This window comes from Haematobia irritans, chromosome 3 (genome assembly GCF_050003625.1).
Source record: "Haematobia irritans isolate KBUSLIRL chromosome 3, ASM5000362v1, whole genome shotgun sequence".
Lineage (NCBI taxonomy): Eukaryota > Metazoa > Arthropoda > Insecta > Diptera > Muscidae > Haematobia > Haematobia irritans.
Window position 1 is genome coordinate 97677042 of NC_134399.1, and position 19477 is coordinate 97696518.

Sequence of the window (19477 nt, forward strand, 5' to 3'; positions counted from 1 at the left end):
TTTTATAGAAAATTTTGTCAAACTGAATTATTTACGTATTTAATGGGCATTTTTTGTTTAATATATACCTCGTATGGACTAACTTACAATTGAGAACGCGGTGTTAGGAAGTTTTAAGATACCTTGCCATTGGCAAGTGTTAGGTTAGGTTAGGTTAGGTGGCAGCCCGATGTATCAGGCTCACTTAGACTATTCAGTCCATTGTGATACCACATTGGTGAACTTCTCTCTTATCACTGAGTGCTGCCCGATTCCATGTTAAGCTCAATGACAAGGGACCTCCTTTTTATAGCCGAGTCCGAACGGCGTTTCACATTACAGTGAAACCACTTAGAGAAGCCTTGAAACCCTCAGAAATGTCACCAGCATTACTGAGGTGGGATAATCCACCGCTGAAAAACTTTTTGGTGTTCGGTCGAAGCAGGAATCGAACCCACGACCTTGTGCATGCAAGGCGGGCATGCTAACCATTGCACCACGGTTGGCAAGTGTTATCGCAACCCAAGTAATTCGATTGTGGATGACAGTCGTTAGTACAAGTTTCTATGCAATCCATGGTGGGGGGTACATAAGATTCGGCCTGGCCGAATTTACGGCCATATATACTTGTTTTTATATTTGCTTCGTCTTTACGCTCAAATTATAAATTCTACATATGGTTGTTTTAGATTCGAGATTTTGTGGAATAAAGAAAATAAAGGAATTTGATCAATTGAGACCTTGAATCATGACAGATGTGGTAAAATATTTGAAAACAAATTATATTAAAATAATTTTAGCATCGATTTTTTAAAGTTCAATTAGAAATTTACCATACTAAGAACTTAAAAATTTTTTAACTCCTATCATATGTTTTCCTAAACGTATGCTTTACTTTTTAAATGAATCTTCTTGATCACCAATAATATTTTACCGTTCAATATAAAAAATAAAATTTTATTGTGTTTAGACAAATGCAGTATAAATTCAATATTTTGTAACTATGCCTTGTAGTTATCAAAATATTTAAATCTGTGTCAAATATTTATCTATTTTTTTTAAATAATAGTCATCTCCTCCCATCAACATAGTTTTTCTTTGAGAAAATTCCATATTATCAAAAAATATTATTCTATGTTTTTTTCAATGGATTGTTTTATAACAAAAAGAAATTATATGACTGTTGCATGTTTATGACTGAGATTGTCTGTTACTGTTTTTTTGTAGTTTTTTTTTTTTTAGTCTTTACGAAATTTCTTCTCTGTTATCCTTTGAAACTTACCAAGGTGTAAATGAGTTCCAGAAGATACTAGATTTTTTGATTTAATTACGATTTTTGGTGTATAATGTAGGGCATTCAAAAAAATGCAAATAAACAGTTGTTTTTGATTTCGATGCGGTACGTAATACGTAGATTTGTACGATAGGTTATATTTATAGATTTTTTGAAGGATTAAGTTTTGATTTAGATGGTTGTTTTTTTTTTTTTTAATTTTTACGATATTTTGTTATGGAGTCAACAGCAGTAGACATGAGGACAAACACATTTTTGTTTAGACAGGACATTAACAATTTAAAATTAATTGAAATTAAATATTGTTTTGGTTGATGTTTTTTTTTTTTGGTTTGAAGAAAAGAAGACAGAAACAAATACAATATTTTCGTTAGCACAAAACAATTACATACAGTTAATACAAATAAAATATATATTTTTTGTATTTTAATTAATGAAAGTAAAAAGACAAGACAAATATTTATATAAAAATATATAAATATAGCTAAGAAATGGTTAATGGTTAGATAAAACCAAAATGAAAATTTTGCAAAAATTATTCTTCTAACTTTTGCAAATTTTATGATATAACAAAACAACAAAACAAAAATTTAAACAAAGTAAATTAAAAAGACATTTGACACACTTCATGTAGATTATACTAAGACATAGACAATGTATACACTCCCATAATTTTTGTAGAGGTCCTTGTTTAATTTGAAACTTCAAGCCTAGTTGTATTATTCGGTGTTAGTAATGGTTATTTTTTCCTTCTCAACTATTACGATATAAGTTTCTATAGAATTAAAATAAAAAAAAAAAAAAACTAAGAAAATCAAAAACAAATAATAGAGACACGCACAATATAAAAACCAAAAGATTAAAAAAAAAATAAATAAAGAAATAATGTTTTCTTATTATATTTGACGAAAAGAATGTTTTAGGTCCTTGTTGTTTTTTTTTTTTGGGCTATAAAATATTTTTTTCTATAGGTTCCAAACTTGGTTTTCTTTAGTTTGTTATAATTTTTTTATTTATTTTAAATAACTTAAAACAACAACAAAAAAGTTTACATAAAACAAAAGATTTTCTAGCTTTTTTTTTTGTATACGTATATATAGTAAATAAAAAACATAAATTTTAATCTAATATTAAAATCAAATGAACTTAGAAAAGCAAATAAAAATAAATCAAATTTTGTTTAACAGAATCCTAAAATTATATGTAGTTTCTTTTTTTAAAGACGGAAGTGTTGAAAACCTTAATTTTATATTATTATTATTCGTTTTCTTATTTGTTAACTTTGTTTTTCGTAGAAAACATAGTCCTATATATATTCGATATTAACCAAACCATATTTTCTTATTTTATTTGCTGTATTTTTGTATTGTTTTAGAGGGTAAGACGAACACAAGGAGGTAAAACACTAGACAACACACAATCTCAATGAGGTGCTATCATTATTTTCGCTTTGGACTTTTTTTTTTTGTAATGAAATTTCAAATAAGAAAGAAACCCAAAAATAAAATAAAAAGTAAGGTATAAACATAGTTTGAGAAAAATTATAAAAATAAAAACACAAATTGTAAGAAGAATTTTTGTTTTTCACTTTTTGTATTATAAAACAAACCCTAAAAAGTTAGGCAAGAAAAGAAAAAGCTCAAACCAAAAAGATATTCAAGTCTGGTATTCATTTAAAGAATTCTTTTGGTAAATTTTTAGGGAAAATTAAAAAAAAACACAGTATGTAAAATTTTTAATATGAGGACAGTCAGTTTTTGTTAAAACTAAAAAGCTTAAACTTAACATTTTTTTTAACTAATAAAAAATTAACATATATTCCAACGCATAAATGATAGACTCATTGAGGGGACTTGGTGAGGATACAAAGGGATTTGTTTTAAGGGGTATATGTTATTTTTTTTTTGCTCTTGACTTTAGTATTTTTTCAAGGAAACAAAAAGATTTGTGTTCTTTTCATATACATGTAAAAGATAAAGGAAATCAATGAAATAAAGGCAAAGTAATATAAAATTATTTTACATTACATTTAAATTAAGTAACAGATTTCAATGGAATAAAATACAAATTAAATATTTGAGCTTTTTCTCTTCATTGCACCAGTGTTTTCTCTTTTAATAATCCTTCTAAAAAAATATATTTCATAAATCCAAAATGATAAACAATTTCGTTTTACTTTAATTTAATGTTTTTATTTTTCCCTGTCTAAAAATAAAGCTTCGTTCAAAACAAAAAAAAAACCTTGGTGCATTCATTAAAATCTTAAACAAAATAAGAAAATCATAAAATTTTTTATATTTATATTGTAAAGAGAAAAACTAAAGCTTTCTATTGTGGAATTTTGTCTTGAGTTTATCTTTTCAAAATTCCTTTCAAATATATAATCATTATTTGCTTCTTTCTATTACTAAATTCATTCATCATATAAATGCCTTTGGCATTCTTTTTTTATGGAATATGGAAAACTTTTTGTACTCACTTTTCACTGTATTCATCCATATGGGCATATGATTGGACCGAATTCTCTTCAATCAAAAATTTGACACGTTGATAGAATGATGCCGTCACCGAAGGCGGTTGTTTGCGTAACAATACCTCTACAGGATCATTGGAGGATAAGCACATTATGTGCTCGGAACAGGCGGGATGTGAACAGCATTCACTGTCTGAACAATCCGTCATACCATCTGAAACAATTTACAAATATATATATACACATTAAAATACCAACAACGACAGCTAAGTTTTGAAGTATAAAACTAAAAATTAATATAAATTGAATTACTTTCATACAATTAAAAAAAAAATAAATTCCATCAAATATTTATTAAATTAATTTAAAATAAATTACAATAAATCAAAACAATTTAGACTACATTGTAAGTGTCTAGACTACATTTTATTTCTATAGAACATTTTGTCAAAATTTTATTTCTATAAAAATTTTTGTCAATATATTTCTATAAAAATTTTGTCAAAATTTTATTTCTATAGAAAATGTTGACAAAATGTTATTTCTATAGCAAATTTTTTCAAAATTTTATTTCTAAAGACAATTTTGTGAAAATTTTATTTCTATTGAAAATTCTGTGAAACTTTTATTTCTATAGACAATTCTTTGAAAATTTTATTTCTATAGAAAATTTTATAAAAATTGTATTTCTATAGAAAATTTTGTCAACATATTATTTCTACAGAAAATTTTGTCAAAATTTTATTTCTATACAAAATTCTGTCAAAATTTTATTTCTATACAAAATTCTGTAAAAATGTTATTTCTATAGAAAATCCTGTGACAATTTTATTTGTCTAAAATTTATTTTTAAAAATTTTATTTGTATAGAAAATTTTGTCAAAATTTTTTTCTATATCAAATTTTGTCAACATTTTATTTCTATAGAAGTTTTTATCAAAATTTAATTTCACTAAAAAATTTTGTCAACATTTTATTTCTATTAAAAATTTTGTCAATATTTTATTTCTTAGAAAATTTTGTCAAAAATTTATTTCTATAGGAAAATTTGTCAAAATTTTATTTCTATAGATAATTTTGTCAAAATTTTATTTCTATAGAAAAATTTGTGCAAATCTTATTCCTATAGAAAATTTTGTCAACATTTTATTTCTATAAAAAATGTTATCAAAATTTTATTTGTACAGAAAATTTTATCAATATTCCATAGAAAATATTTTATTTCTATAGAAAACCTTAACAAAATTTTATTTCTATAGAAAATTTTGCCAAAATGTTATTTATGTAGAAAATTTTGTCAAAATTTTAGTTCTATGGAAAATTTTGTCAAAATTGTATTTCTATTGAAAATGTTATCAAAATTTTATTTCTAAAGAAAATTTTATCAAAATTTTATTTCTATATCAAATTTTGTCAAAATTTTATTTCTATAGAAATTTTTGTCAAAATTGTATTTCTATAGAAAATATCGTCAAAATTTTATTTCTATAGAAAATTTTGTCAAAATTTTATTTCTTTAGACAATTTTGTCAAAATTTTGTTTCTATAGAAAAATTTGTCAACATTTTATGCCTATAGAAAATTTTGTCAACATTTTATACCTACAGAAAATTTGTTCAAAATTTCATTTCTATAGAAAATTCTGTGAAAATTTCATTTCTATAGAAAATTTTGTCAAATTTTTGTTTCTATAGAAAATTTTGTGAAAATTTTATTTCTATAAAAAACTTTGTCAAGTTTTTATTTCTATAGAAAATTTTGTCAAAATTTTATATCTTTAGAAAACTTTATGAAAATATTATTTCTATTAAAAACTTTGTCAAGTTTTTATTTCTATAGAAAATTTTATAAAAATTTTATTTGTACAGAAAATTTTATCAACAATTTGATTTCCATAGAAAATAATGCCAAAATTTTATTTCTATCGAAAATTTTACCAAAATTTTATTTCTATCGAAAATTTTGTCAAAATTTTATTTCTATAGAAACTTTTGTCAAAAATTTATTTCTATTAAAAATTTTGTCAAAACTTTATTTCTATAGAAAATTCTATAGAAATTTTTGTCAAAATTTCATTTCTATAGAAAATTTTGTCAAATTTTTGTTTCTATAGAAAATTTTGTGAAAATTTTATTTCTATAAAAAACTTTGTCAAGTTTTTATTTCTATAGAAAATTTTGTCAAAATTTTATATCTTTAGAAAACTTTATGAAAATATTATTTCTATTAAAAACTTTGTCAAGTTTTTATTTCTATAGAAAATTTTATAAAAATTTTATTTGTACAGAAAATTTTATCAACAATTTGATTTCCATAGAAAATAATGCCAAAATTTTATTTCTATCGAAAATTTTACCAAAATTTTATTTCTATCGAAAATTTTGTCAAAATTTTATTTCTATAGAAACGTTTGTCAAAATTTTATTTCTATAGGAAATTTTATCAAAATTTTATTTCTAAAGAAAATTTTATCAAAATTTTATTTCTATAGAAAATTTTATCAAAATTTTATTTCTAAAGAAAATTTTATCAAAATTTTATTTCTATATCAAATTTTGTCAAAATTGTATTTCTATAGAAAATTTTGTCAAAATTGTATTTCTATAGAAAATTTTGTCAAAATGTTATTTCTATAGAAAATTTTGTAAAAATTTTATTTCTATAAAAAAAACTTTGTCAAAATTTTATTTGTATAGAAAATTTTGTCAAAATTTTATTTCTAAAGAAAATTTTATCAAAATTGTATTTCTATAGAAAATTTTATCAAAATTTTATTTCTACACAAAATTTTATCAACATTTTATTTCCATAGAAAATATTTTGTCAAAGTTTTATTTCTATAGAAAATTTTGTCCAAATTTGATTTCTATAAAAAATTTTGTCCAAATTTGATTTCTATAAAAAATTTTATCAAAATTCTATTTCCATAGAAAATATTTTGTCAAAATTTAATTTCTATAGAAAATTTTGTTAAAATTTTATTTCTGTAAAAAATTTTGTTAAAATTTTATTTCTATAAAAATTTTTGTCAAGATTTTATTTCTGTAGAAAATTTTTTCAAAATTTTATTTTTATAGAAAATTTTGCCAAAATTTTATTTCTATCAAAAATTTTGTCAAAATTTTATTTCTATATCAAATTTTGTCAAAATTGTATTTCTATAGAAAATTTTATAAAAATTTTATTTGTACAGAAAATTTTATCAAAAATTTGATTTCCATAGAAAATAATGCCAAAATTTTATTTCTATCGAAAATTTTGCCAAAATTTTATTTCTATAGAAAATTTTGTCAAAATTTTATTTCTATAGAAACTTTTGTCAAAAATTTATTTCTATTAAAAATTTTGTCAAAATTTTATTTCTATAGAAAATTTTATCAAAATTTTATTTCGTAAGAAAATTTTATCAAAATTTTATTTCGTAAGAAAATTTTATCAAAATTTTATTTCTATATCAAATTTTGTCAAAATTTTATTTCTATAGAAATTTTTCTCACAATTGTATTTCTATAGAAAATTTTGTAAAAATTTTATTTCTATAGAAAATTTTATCAAAATGTTATTTCTATAGAAAATTTTGTAAAAATTTTATTTCTATAAAAAACTTTGTCAAAATTGTATTTCTATAAAAAAATTTGTCAAAATTTTATTTCTATAGAAAATTTTATAAAAATTTTATTTGTACAGAAATTTTTATCAAAAATTTGATTTCCATAGAAAATAATGCCAAAATTTTATTTCTATCGAAAATTTTCCCAAAATTTTATTTCTATCGAAAATTTTGTCAAAATTTTATTTCTATAGAAACTTTTGTCAAAAATTTATTTCTATTAAAAATTTTGTCAAAACTTTATTTCTATAGAAAATTCTATAGAAATTTTTGTCAAAATTTTATTTCTATAGAAAATTTTGTCAAAATTTTATTTCTATAGAAAATTTTGTCAAAATTTTATTTCTATAGAAAATTTTGTCAAAATGTTATTTCTATAGAAAATTTTGTAACAATTTTATTTCTATAAAAAACTTTGTCAAAATTTTATTTGTATAGAAAATTTTGTCAAAATTTTATTTCTATAGAAAATTTTATCAAAATTTTATTTCTATAGAAAATTTTATCAAAATTTTATTTCTATAGAAAATTTTATCAAAATTTTATTTCTACAGAAAATATTAGCAAAATTTTATTTTTATAGAAAATTTTATCAAAATTTTATTTCTACTGAAAATTTTATCAAAATTTTATTTCCATAGAAAATATTTTGTGAAAATTTTATTTCTATAGAAAATTTTGTCCAAATTTGATTTCTATAAAAAAATTTGTCAATATTTGGTTCTATAGAAAATTTTGTCAAAATTGTATTGGCATAGAAAATTTTGTCACAATTTAATTTCTATAGAAAATTTTGTTAAAATTTTATTTCTGTAAAAAATTTTGTCAAAATTTTATTTCTATAAAAAATGTTGTCAAGATTTTATTTCTGTAGAAAATTTTTTCAAAATTTTATTTTTATCGAAAACTTGATTAAAATTTTATTTCCATAGAAAATTTTGTCAAAACAGATTTGCCAAAACAAATAAATAATTTTTAAAACTTTGAGCCAAGTGACTAAATGTGTGCTTCAGTAGTATAATCGATGTATCTAAGTAATTGCTTTTAATTATAAATATTCATTTCTTAATTTCTTTATAATTGGGATCGCCAGGACTTTATCTTTACTATATATCCACATCACTATTAAATCTTTCAATTAAACAACTTAAAAAGTCTGTGAATATGAAAACACAAGCAATTTGGGTTGACTACAAAAAAACCCCCAGGCTTTATTTCAAGTAAATATATACATGATATCTTGGTTAACACTCATAGGTAACGCTACAACTTTTTTTCCGCTATGACAAAACACAAAAATACGCCAACAGTGATGTCAAATGTGTCCGTATATTTTTGTTTGCCTCTGTTTTGTGCTCTATTGAGTAATTGCTGTTTTAATTCCTTGTGGTGTTACTGTTGCTATATTTTCGGGGAATATACAATCACGTAACCTTTTGCTACTCACATGTCAATTTAAATCCCCAAACACTTACAGTAACTCATACTCAATGTCCCTTGCATCCGTAGATAAGGGGTACACGTATGACGAGTACTCACAAGGATAAATCTACATGAGGAACGATGGCACTTTCAAGCAAGTAACCCTGCCATCATAGCAAATCTTTGTTGTTTTTTTTGCCAGTTTTTCGAAGCAACGGAGAAGCAACTCTTGAAAACAACATATGAAGGTTCTCTCGGTTGGATTAAACCAAGAACAGCAACAATATGGGTATTTTCAATTGATGCTAAAGTTGAAGTAAATTCTGATGCTGAGGTTATGTTCATTCCCTCTCTGGTATATTTCTCTTTTTGTTTTTGTCAGGTGTTGTGGCATACCTTTACAAAGAATAATAAAAACAAAACAACAACACGAAAAAAAAAATAAAATAGGAATGCTTTCCAAAACAAGTACATGTATACAAACATGTGCCTCCTCGGTTTGACATGAAATGAAGTACATATCACCAAGGCTGTAAGAATTTGTGGGCTGCTCTACTGATGTCTACAAGGAAATGTGAGTGTAGTTGTGAGTAGAAGTTTTCAATATGCAAGAGCACGTATTATGGTAAGACATGTTTTAAATATTAACCCTTCATGTATTTATTCAATAAACCAGGCAATACAATCGACATTGATACACAGCAAAAAAAAAGTCAATCAAAAGACTAATACAAAATGTTACTTATCTTTATTGCAAAAAAGGTAAATGGTTTTAGTTAAAATGTATTATGTTGTTCGAAATTTTCCAGAGTCCAAGGCAATTTTCTTTATCCCCCGTAAACATACAAATTAAAAAGAGAAAGTACAATTGGTTGGAGCACACCCTTCGAAAGGCATATGATGAAATATGTCACGAGACCTTCGACTGGAATCCTCAAGGATCAAGGAGGCGAGTGGAATCCTCAAGACAACCTTGAGGCGAACAATTTTGAGCGAGATTGGCAAATCTTTTGTCCAAATACGCTACATCGCAGCCAGCGTTGTCACAATGAATTTTTATTTTGGACCAATATTTTTCCAAAATTCGTACTAACGGACCATTTTTCCAAATTAAATTAAAATTTAAAATTTTTACAAAATTTTACTTCGATACAATATTTTTCTATAGAAAATTTTCATCTCTATAGAAAACTGTGTATAAATTTTATTTCTGTAGAAAATTTTTTCAAAATTTTATATCTATAGAAAATTTTGTCAAAATTTTATTTCAACAGAAAATTTTGTCAAAATTTTATTTCTATAGAAAATTTTTTCAAAATTTTATTTCTATAGACAATTTTGGCAAAATTTTATTTCTATAGAAAAATTTTGTTAAAATTTTATTTCTATCGAAAATTTGGTCAAAATTTTATTTCTACAAAAAATTTTATTAAAATTTTATTTCTATAAAAAATTTTCTCAAAATTTTATTTCTATCGAAAATTTTGGAAAAATTGTATTTCTATAGAAAATTTTGTCAAAATTTTATTTCTATAGAAAATTTTGTCCAAATTTTAATTCTACAGAAAAGTTAGCCAAAATTTAATTTAAATTTTGTCAAAATTTAATTTCTTAAGGAAACTTTGTCAAAATTTAATTTCTTAAGGAAATTTTGTCAAAATTTTATTTTTTATGGAAAATTTTGTCAACATTTTATTTCTATTGAAAATGTTGCCAAATTTTATTTCTAAAGAAAATTTTGTCAAAATATATTGTCAGACTTTTATTTCTATAGAAAGTTATCGCAAAATTGTATTTCTATATAATTTTTTTAAAAAATTTTCTTCCTATACAAAATTTTTGCATAATTCTGTATCTATATTTTTTTTTTTTTTTGTTTCTATAGAAAATTTTGTTACAATTTTATTTCTGTAGAAATTTTTGTCAACATTTTATTTCTAAAGAAAATTTTGTCAAAATTTAAAAAATTTGGACAAATTAACGATTTGACGAAAATGGACCAAAATCAACCAAATTCCATTTGGTCCGACCATCGGACCAAATTTAAAATTTAATAATTTTTTGGATCAATTTTGGTCCGATCGGACCAAAATGGAAACCCTGATCGCAGCAGACAGATACCGATGGAGATTCTATGAACACAGCCAATGTTCCTTGCGGAATTTGCTGAATATATCTATATCCCGTATGTCTCAAAACTATAATGACTAAATGTCGATATAAAATTCTATTATCGCAAAAACCGACTGCAATATAATCTAAAGTAGGAGAAAACTTTTGCACTATTTCCAAAATAACCTACTCCACGGTTTATATGGTCATGATATATTTTTTTTAAATTGGGTGAAAATTTCATATATTCAAACATGTAATACCTCAACCGAAATGGACCCTATTTTTCTATAGCTTGGGAGCCATTGTGATGCAATGGTTAACATGCCCACCTTGCATAGAATATTTTCTTCTGTGTGGTGACATTTCTGAGTTTATCAAAGTTTCTCTAAGTAGAAGCGTCGTGCGGAATCAGCTATAAGAAAGTCCCTTTTCCTTAAAGCCTTCTCTGTAATACTGGTGACAGACGGACGAAAAAGACTGTTTTTCATATGTTTGGGTATAAAAATTATATGTTTGGAACTGAAATTTTTTAACACAACATTTTTAAGTGCAAGCATATAATGTTCATTAACTAGCATAAAATGTTTGGGACATATATGTTAATATGTTAGAACATATTATGTTTGGGACATAAAATATTTGTAAATATAATATGCTTAGATGCAAACATATATTAATTTGGAAATAGCCTACAAACATATATGTATTTAGAAAGAGAGACATAGGGAGTATGCTGCAAGTAAAATAATGGAAGTAACCAATTGGCGCCTTAAAAATATATCCACACAAAGAATATGTCATTAAAAGTTTTTACTACAAGTGTATGCCCTAAGGTGAAACATAACATAATATGTTTGAACAATATTTTGTTTGCACCAATCCTGAAAAAAATATATGCTTAAAACAAAATGTGTTTGGGGTATATGTTACAGAAGCGATTTTTTTTTGTGGGTGCATTTCTGAGTGTATCAGAAGTGGAAGCGCCGTTCGCAATCGACTATAAAAAGGAAGTCCTTTGTCAATGAGCTTAATCGGCAGCACTCATTGATAAGAGAGAAGTTCCCCAATATGTGATATCACAATGGGCTGTCTAAGTTGAACCTAAAATATCGGGCTGCCACTATACCTAACCTAAACCTACTGGTCCATCGACATCTTCCAATTGGATGTTCCAATTGGTATTTTGACCATCTTGGAGATCTCATTTACATCTGATACTTAAAAGCGTTTTCATCACAATTTTTGTTTCTAAAATTCGTTCTAGGTCATCCATTAAAAATTGCCAATGAAATGTTTGCATACTTTAAGGCGCTGCATTTAATTTAAATTTTATGACATTAGACAATGGAAAACTGTTAATAAAATCAAGTTACCCGGAAAGCTAGAGGTTCTGAATTTTTTTCTATAAAGTGTCATGACTAACGATAATTATTGTTCCAGATCACAATGCAATAAATGGAGAAGCAAACACTGGCAACATGATATTTTGCTACGGTACGTTAGGTTAGGTTAAGTGGCAGCGCGATGTATCAGGCTCACTTAGACTATTCAGTCCATTGTGATACCACAGTGGTGAACTTCTCTTTTATTACTGTATGCTGCCCGATTCCATGTTAAGCTCAATGACAAGGGACCTCATTTTTATAGCCGAGTCCGAACGGCGTTCCACATTGCAGTGAAACCGCTTAGAAAAGCTTTGAAACACTCAGAAATGTCACCAGCATTACCACCAGCATTAGGTGCGATAATCCACCGCTGAAAAACTTTTTGGTGTTCGGTCGAAGTACGAATCAAACCCACGACCTTGTGTATGCAAGGCAGGCATACTAACCATTGCACCACGGTGGCTCCCTTTGCTATGGTAAAAAAGAAATGGCGAGCACAAAGAAGTTTTCCAAAGACATATTTTAAGTGGAGGTGGAACATATCGATGGCCTCATTCCAGAGTACGCTAAGTCGATTTAGCATGTTTTAATGGAGTTCGCTGTTTTTTATTCGAATTGGTGTGAATTGCATCCTGTCAAAATTTGGAATTTATTGGACCCTTCTATCAAAAGTTATGGCTAATATTGTACTTAGCCTGTGATTAAAGTTTTAAAAAATGTCCAATCCAAAAAGAGCTATAAGCTTTGTTCGATCTAAAGTGGTCTAAGTCATTTTTAGCCATGTTCTATTACAACTATTTTAAGTTCATACATGCTAAAAAAAAATTATAAAAAATATGATCTTAAGACCGAAAAAAGGGAATTTATATCTTATACGGGGTTTGACAAATTTCAAAAATCAAAACTTTGAACCTGTAAAATTCACTTTTTAGACTTAGCGCACTTTTTAATGTAGACATCGATAAGATCCGAGATGGTTACCAGAACAGCAATAAAACTTCATTGGATGGAATCCCTGAATAAGTCATAAGATTCCTAAATGAAAAGAGGTTATCAAAAATATTGTTAGGTTCTAATAGGGTTTCAATCTCACTAATTCTTACAAAACAAAATTTGCTCTAGTTTGCCATTGGTTACATTTTTTCTAGACCCTACGGTTTAGAAATGCATGGTATTTATCAACTGACACTCGCATGAAAAAATACACTGATGGATTGTCCATGAAATTGAAATGCCTCAATATTGTAACAACTCTTTTTCCACAAGAGTCCTCATCATCTCATTCACATGCATAAAACAAAACAAACAAACAAACAATGAAAAAATGTCCCCATAACAACAGCAACATACCTATGGAATAATAGCAAAACGAAAAGGTTTTGCCATTTCTAACGTATCTTAAGTGAAAGAAAGTGTGTTAAAGGGGTTGAAGGATACTGGAATTACAAATAGACCTCACAGCATTTCGAAACATCCAATAATCTTAAGAGAAAGGGTTGCTTCGTTCGATTCAAACCCCTCACTTTTAATCCATTTAAATGGGTAATGTGAAATGTCCTGGCTCCTAAAAGCATTTAAGGATATTGTTATTTGATTCGATTGTATGGCAAGTACTTGAGGTCTTCGAAAGGTGGTTCGTTTTTGTTATTCCTCTTACTACTTGCCTTAATGCCAAGTGTGATGGTGTTTTGCTTTTGTTTAGCAATAACAATCTGCTTATTTCAAAGTTGATTTAAATTTCCGTTGATTTCCTCTGTTGTTTTTTTGCTTTTAAAATTTTTCTTTTCTTCTTCTTCTTCTTATGATATTATTATTTCTCTCATGGATTTGATTTGAGTGTTGTTTTTGTTATTTTCTTTTCGTATTTCCCGTCATCCTTAAGAGTATTTTCAATGTCCTCATAGTCATTGAGGTATAACAACAAATGAAAGCTTTTAGCACCTATATAACAATTTGCTTGCTACTGTTTTACAGGATATGCAAGGATATGGTAAAGTAGAACAATAAGAAGAAGCAGAAAAACAACATCCACATAAGCAAAAAAAAAAAAAATACACAACATCAGCATTAGCTGAATTGTACACTTCCTATACATTTCTTTCGGTGCCATATTTGCGTATATGTTTGATAAATATTTTAACAATGTTTGTTGAACTCTCTAATAAAGGAAACACTTCCTGTCACACGTATGTGTCACACACCCACACATTTAGATGCAAAAGCTTACAAATGCATACATTTTGACAATATGTAAATGGCGTAAATGGAAATAACAAAATGATGCCAAATTACTCAGAGAAGGTTACAGGAAATGTCAACATTAAGTGTGTATGTTGTTAGTGACTGAGGTGAAGAGAGAACAAAAAACAAAAAGAAAAACAGACACACTGTATATATTTCTTTAACTTGAAGTGAAAGGAAACATTTAAGTGAAATATATTTAAAGTATGCGAGAGTATCCTGTAAACATATAAACATCCAACCATATACATTTTTCTTTTTTTTACATTTTACTCGTTATGAAATTCGAAAAAAAAATGCAAATTCTGTAAAAACAAAATTATCATGAAATTTAGAATAAGCGACAAAATTTACGGGATACTTCGTTTACTCAGTTCTGCAAGTTCTGTATACATACAAATAAGGTCACACTTATTCATTTTTTTTTTGCAGTGCACTTGCTTTTTATTATTGGCAAAAAGTTGCTGAAATAATTCAAATGTGTTAGCATTGCAAATAAATAAAAACAATAAGACAATAAAATATCATTGAAGTGTTGACAAAAGGTGAGAATTTCTCACGAAATTGGAAGAACATTTAAAAACTCGCCAAAGCATCAAGATTAATGAGATGTTCTTTCTGGACACTAATATGTGTGTGGATCGAGGGTCAAACGACTACCTCGTACGCTCTTTTTATGGATTGGGAAATTCGGCAAGAGATACATCAACGACCCTGAAAAAGGCTACAATAAACTTGAACTATAAAATAGCATTGAAGTCTTGACAGAAGGTGGGAATTCCTCACGATATTTGAAGAACATTTAAAAACTCGCCAACGCATCGAGGTTAATGAGATTTTCTTTCAGGACATTAACACTGAGATGTAGTTCGAGGGTCAAACGACTACCTCGTACTCTCTTTTCATGGAGTGGGAAATTCGGCAAGAGATATATCTACGACCCTCAAGATATATCTCTTACACGGAAAAAATAATTCTTTCCTCCCATTCGCTTTTCGCTGCAAGGAAGTTTATTTGAAAAAAAAAACTTCTCAACACCGTGTTCTCAATTGTAAGTTAGTCCATACGGGGTATATATTAAACAAAAATGGCCAATTAAATACGTAAATAATTCAGAAATAAAATTTTAACAAAAATAAAATTTTAACAAAATTTTCTATAGCAATAAAATTTGATAAAATTTTCTATAGATATAAAATTTTGACAAAATTTTCTATAGAAATAAAATCTTGGCACAATTTTGTATAGTAATAAAATGTTGACAAAATTTTTTATAGAAATAAAATTTTCTATAGAAATAAAATCTTGACATAATTTTCTATAGAAATAAAATCTTGACAAAATTTTGTATAGTAATAAAATTTTGACAAAATTTTTTATAGAAATAAAATTTTGACAAAATTTTCTATAGAAATAAAATATTGACAAAATTTTCTATAAAAATAAAATTTTGACAAAATTTTTTATAGCAATAAAATTTGACAAAATTTTCTAGAGAAATAAAATTTTGACAAAATTTTCTATAGAAATAACATCTTGACACAATTTTGTATAGTAATAATATTTTGACAAAAATTTTTATAGAAATAAAGTTTTGACAAAATTTTCTATAGAAATAAAATTTTGACAAAATTATCTATAGAAATAACATCTTTACACAATTTTGTATAGTAATAATATTTTGAAAAAAATTTTTATAGAAATACAATTTTGACAAAATTTTCTATAGAAATAAAATTTTGACAAAATTTTCTATAGAAATACAATTTTGACAAAATTTTCTATAGCAATAAAATTTGACAAAATTTTCTATAGAAATAAAATCTTGACAAAATTTTCTATAGAAATAAAATTTTGACAAAATTTTTTATAGCAATAAAATTTGACAAAATTTTATATAGAAATAAAATTTTGACAATATTTTCTATAGAAATAAAATCTTTACACAATTTTGTATAGTAATAATATTTTGACTAAATTTTTTATAGAAATAAAGTTTTGACAAAATTTTCTGTAGAAATAAAAGCTTGACAAAATTTCCTATAGAAATAAAAACTTGACAAAATTTTGTATGGTAATAAAATTTTGAAAAATTTTTTATAGAACTAAAATTTTGACAAAATTTTCTATAGAAACAAAATTTTGACAAAATTTTCTATAGAAATAACATTTTGACAAAATTTTCTATAGAAATAAAATTTTGACAAAATTTTCTATAGAAATAAAATCTTGACACAATTTTGTATAGTAATAAAATTTTGACAGAATTTTCTATAGAAATAAATTCTTGACACAATTTTGTACAGTAATAATATTTGGACAAAACTTTTTATAGAAATAAAGTTTTGACAAAATTTTCTATAGAAATAAAATCTTGACAAAATTTTCTATAGAAATAAAATCTTGACACAATTTTGTATAGTAATAAAATGTTGTCAAAATTTTTTATAGAAATAAAATTTTGACAAAATTTTGTATAGTAATAAAATTTTGACAAAATTTTTTATAGAAATAAAATTTTGACAAAATTTTTTATAGAAATAAAATTTTGACAAAATTTTCTATAGAAATAAAATTTTGACAAAATTTTTTATAGCAATAAAATTTGACAAAATTTTCTATATAAATAAAATTTTGACAAAATTTTCTATAGAAATAATATCTTGACACAATTTTGTATAGTAATAATATTTTGACAAAATTTTTTATAGAAATAAAGTTTTGACAAAATTTTCTATAGAAATAAAATTTTGACAAAATTATCTATAGAAATAAAATCTTTACACAATTTTGTATAGTAATAATATTTTGAAAAATTTTTTATAGAAATAAAATTTTGACAAAATTTTCTATAGAAATAAAATTTTGACAAAATTTTCTATAAAACTAAAATTTTGACAAAATTTTTTATAGCAATAAAATTTGACAAAATTTTCTATAGAAATAAAATTTTGACAAAATTTTCTATAGAAATAATATCTTGACACAATTTTGTATAGTAATAATATTTTGACAAAATTTTTTATAGAAATAAAGTTTTGACAAAATTTTCTATAGAAATAAAATTTTGACAAAATTATCTATAGAAATAAAATCTTTACACAATTTTGTATAGTAATAATATTTTGAAAAATTTTTTATAGAAATACAATTTTGACAAAATTTTCTATAGAAATACAATTTTGACAAAATTTTCTATAGCAATAAAATTTGACAAAATTTTCTATAGAAATAAAATCTTGACAAAATTTTCTATAGAAATAAAATTTTGACAAAATTTTTTATAGCAATAAAATTTGACAAAATTTTATATAGAAACAAAATTTTGACAAAATTTTCTATAGAAATAAAATCTTGACACAATTTTGTATAGTAATAATATTTTGACTAAATTTTTTATAGAAATAAAGTTTTGACAAAATTTTCTATAGAAATAAAAGCTTGACAAAATTTCCTATAGAAATAAAAACTTGACAAAATTTTGTATGGTAATAAAATTTTGAAAAATTTTTTATAGAACTAAAATTTTGACAAAATTTTCTATAGAAACAAAATTTTGACAAAATTTTCTATAGAAATAACATTTTGACAAAATTTTCTATAGAAATAAAATTTTGACAAAATTTTCTATAGAAATAAAATCTTGACACAATTTTGTATAGTAATAAAATTTTGACAGAATTTTCTATAGAAATAAATTCTTGACACAATTTTGTACAGTAATAATATTTGGACAAAACTTTTTATAGAAATAAAGTTTTGACAAAATTTTCTATAGAAATAAAATCTTGACAAAATTTTCTATAGAAATAAAATCTTGACACAATTTTGTATAGTAATAAAATGTTGTCAAAATTTTTTATAGAAATAAAATTTTGACAAAATTTTGTATAGTAATAAAATTTTGACAAAATTTTTTATAGAAATAAAATTTTGACAAAATTTTTTATAGAAATAAAATTTTGACAAAATTTTCTATAGAAATAAAATTTTGACAAAAATTTTTATAGCAATAAAATTTGACAAAATTTTCTATAGAAATAAAATTTTGACAAAATTTTCTATAGAAATAATATCTTGACACAATTTTGTATAGTAATAATATTTTGACAAAATTTTTTATAGAAATAAAGTTTTGACAAAATTTTCTATAGAATAAAATTTTGACAAAATTATCTATAGAAATAAAATCTTTACACAATTTTGTATAGTAATAATATTTTGAAAAATTTTTTATAGAAATACAATTTTGACAAAATTTTCTATAGAAATACAATTTTGACAAAATTTTCTATAGCAATAAAATTTGACAAAATTTTCTATAGAAATAAAATCTTGACAAAATTTTCTATAGAAATAAAATTTTGACAAAATTTTTTATAGCAATAAAATTTGACAAAATTTTATATAGAAACAAAATTTTGACAAAATTTTCTATAGAAATAAAATCTTGACACAATTTTGTATAGTAATAATATTTTGACTAAATTTTTTATAGAAATAAAGTTTTGACAAAATTTTCTGTAGAAATAAAAGCTTGACAAAATTTCCTATAGAAATAAAAACTTGACAAAATTTTGTATGGTAATAAAATTTTGAAAAATTTTTTATAGAACTAAAATTTTGACAAAATTTTCTATAGAAACAAAATTTTGACAAAATTTTCTATAGAAATAACATTTTGACAAAATTTTCTATAGAAATAAAATTTTGACAAAATTTTCTATAGAAATAAAATCTTGACACAATTTTGTATAGTAATAAAATTTTGACAGAATTTTCTATAGAAATAAATTCTTGACACAATTTTGTACAGTAATAATATTTGGACAAAACTTTTTATAGAAATAAAGTTTTGACAAAATTTTCTATAGAAATAAAATCTTGACAAAATTTTCTATAGAAATAAAATCTTGACACAATTTGGATAGTAATAAAATGTTGACAAAATTTTTTAT

General features: G+C 24.0%; 1 protein-coding gene across 1 annotated transcript in view; it reads right to left on the reverse strand.

Moving 5' to 3' along the window:
- Ten-a (Teneurin-a transmembrane protein) overlaps positions 1–19477 on the reverse strand; it is a 610089-nt gene that overhangs the window by 104947 nt on the left and 485665 nt on the right. Inside the window, exon 10 of the mRNA XM_075299300.1 lies at positions 3753–3960. Coding sequence (XP_075155415.1) covers positions 3753–3960 — 208 coding nt within the window. The remainder of the gene's footprint in view (positions 1–3752; positions 3961–19477) is intronic.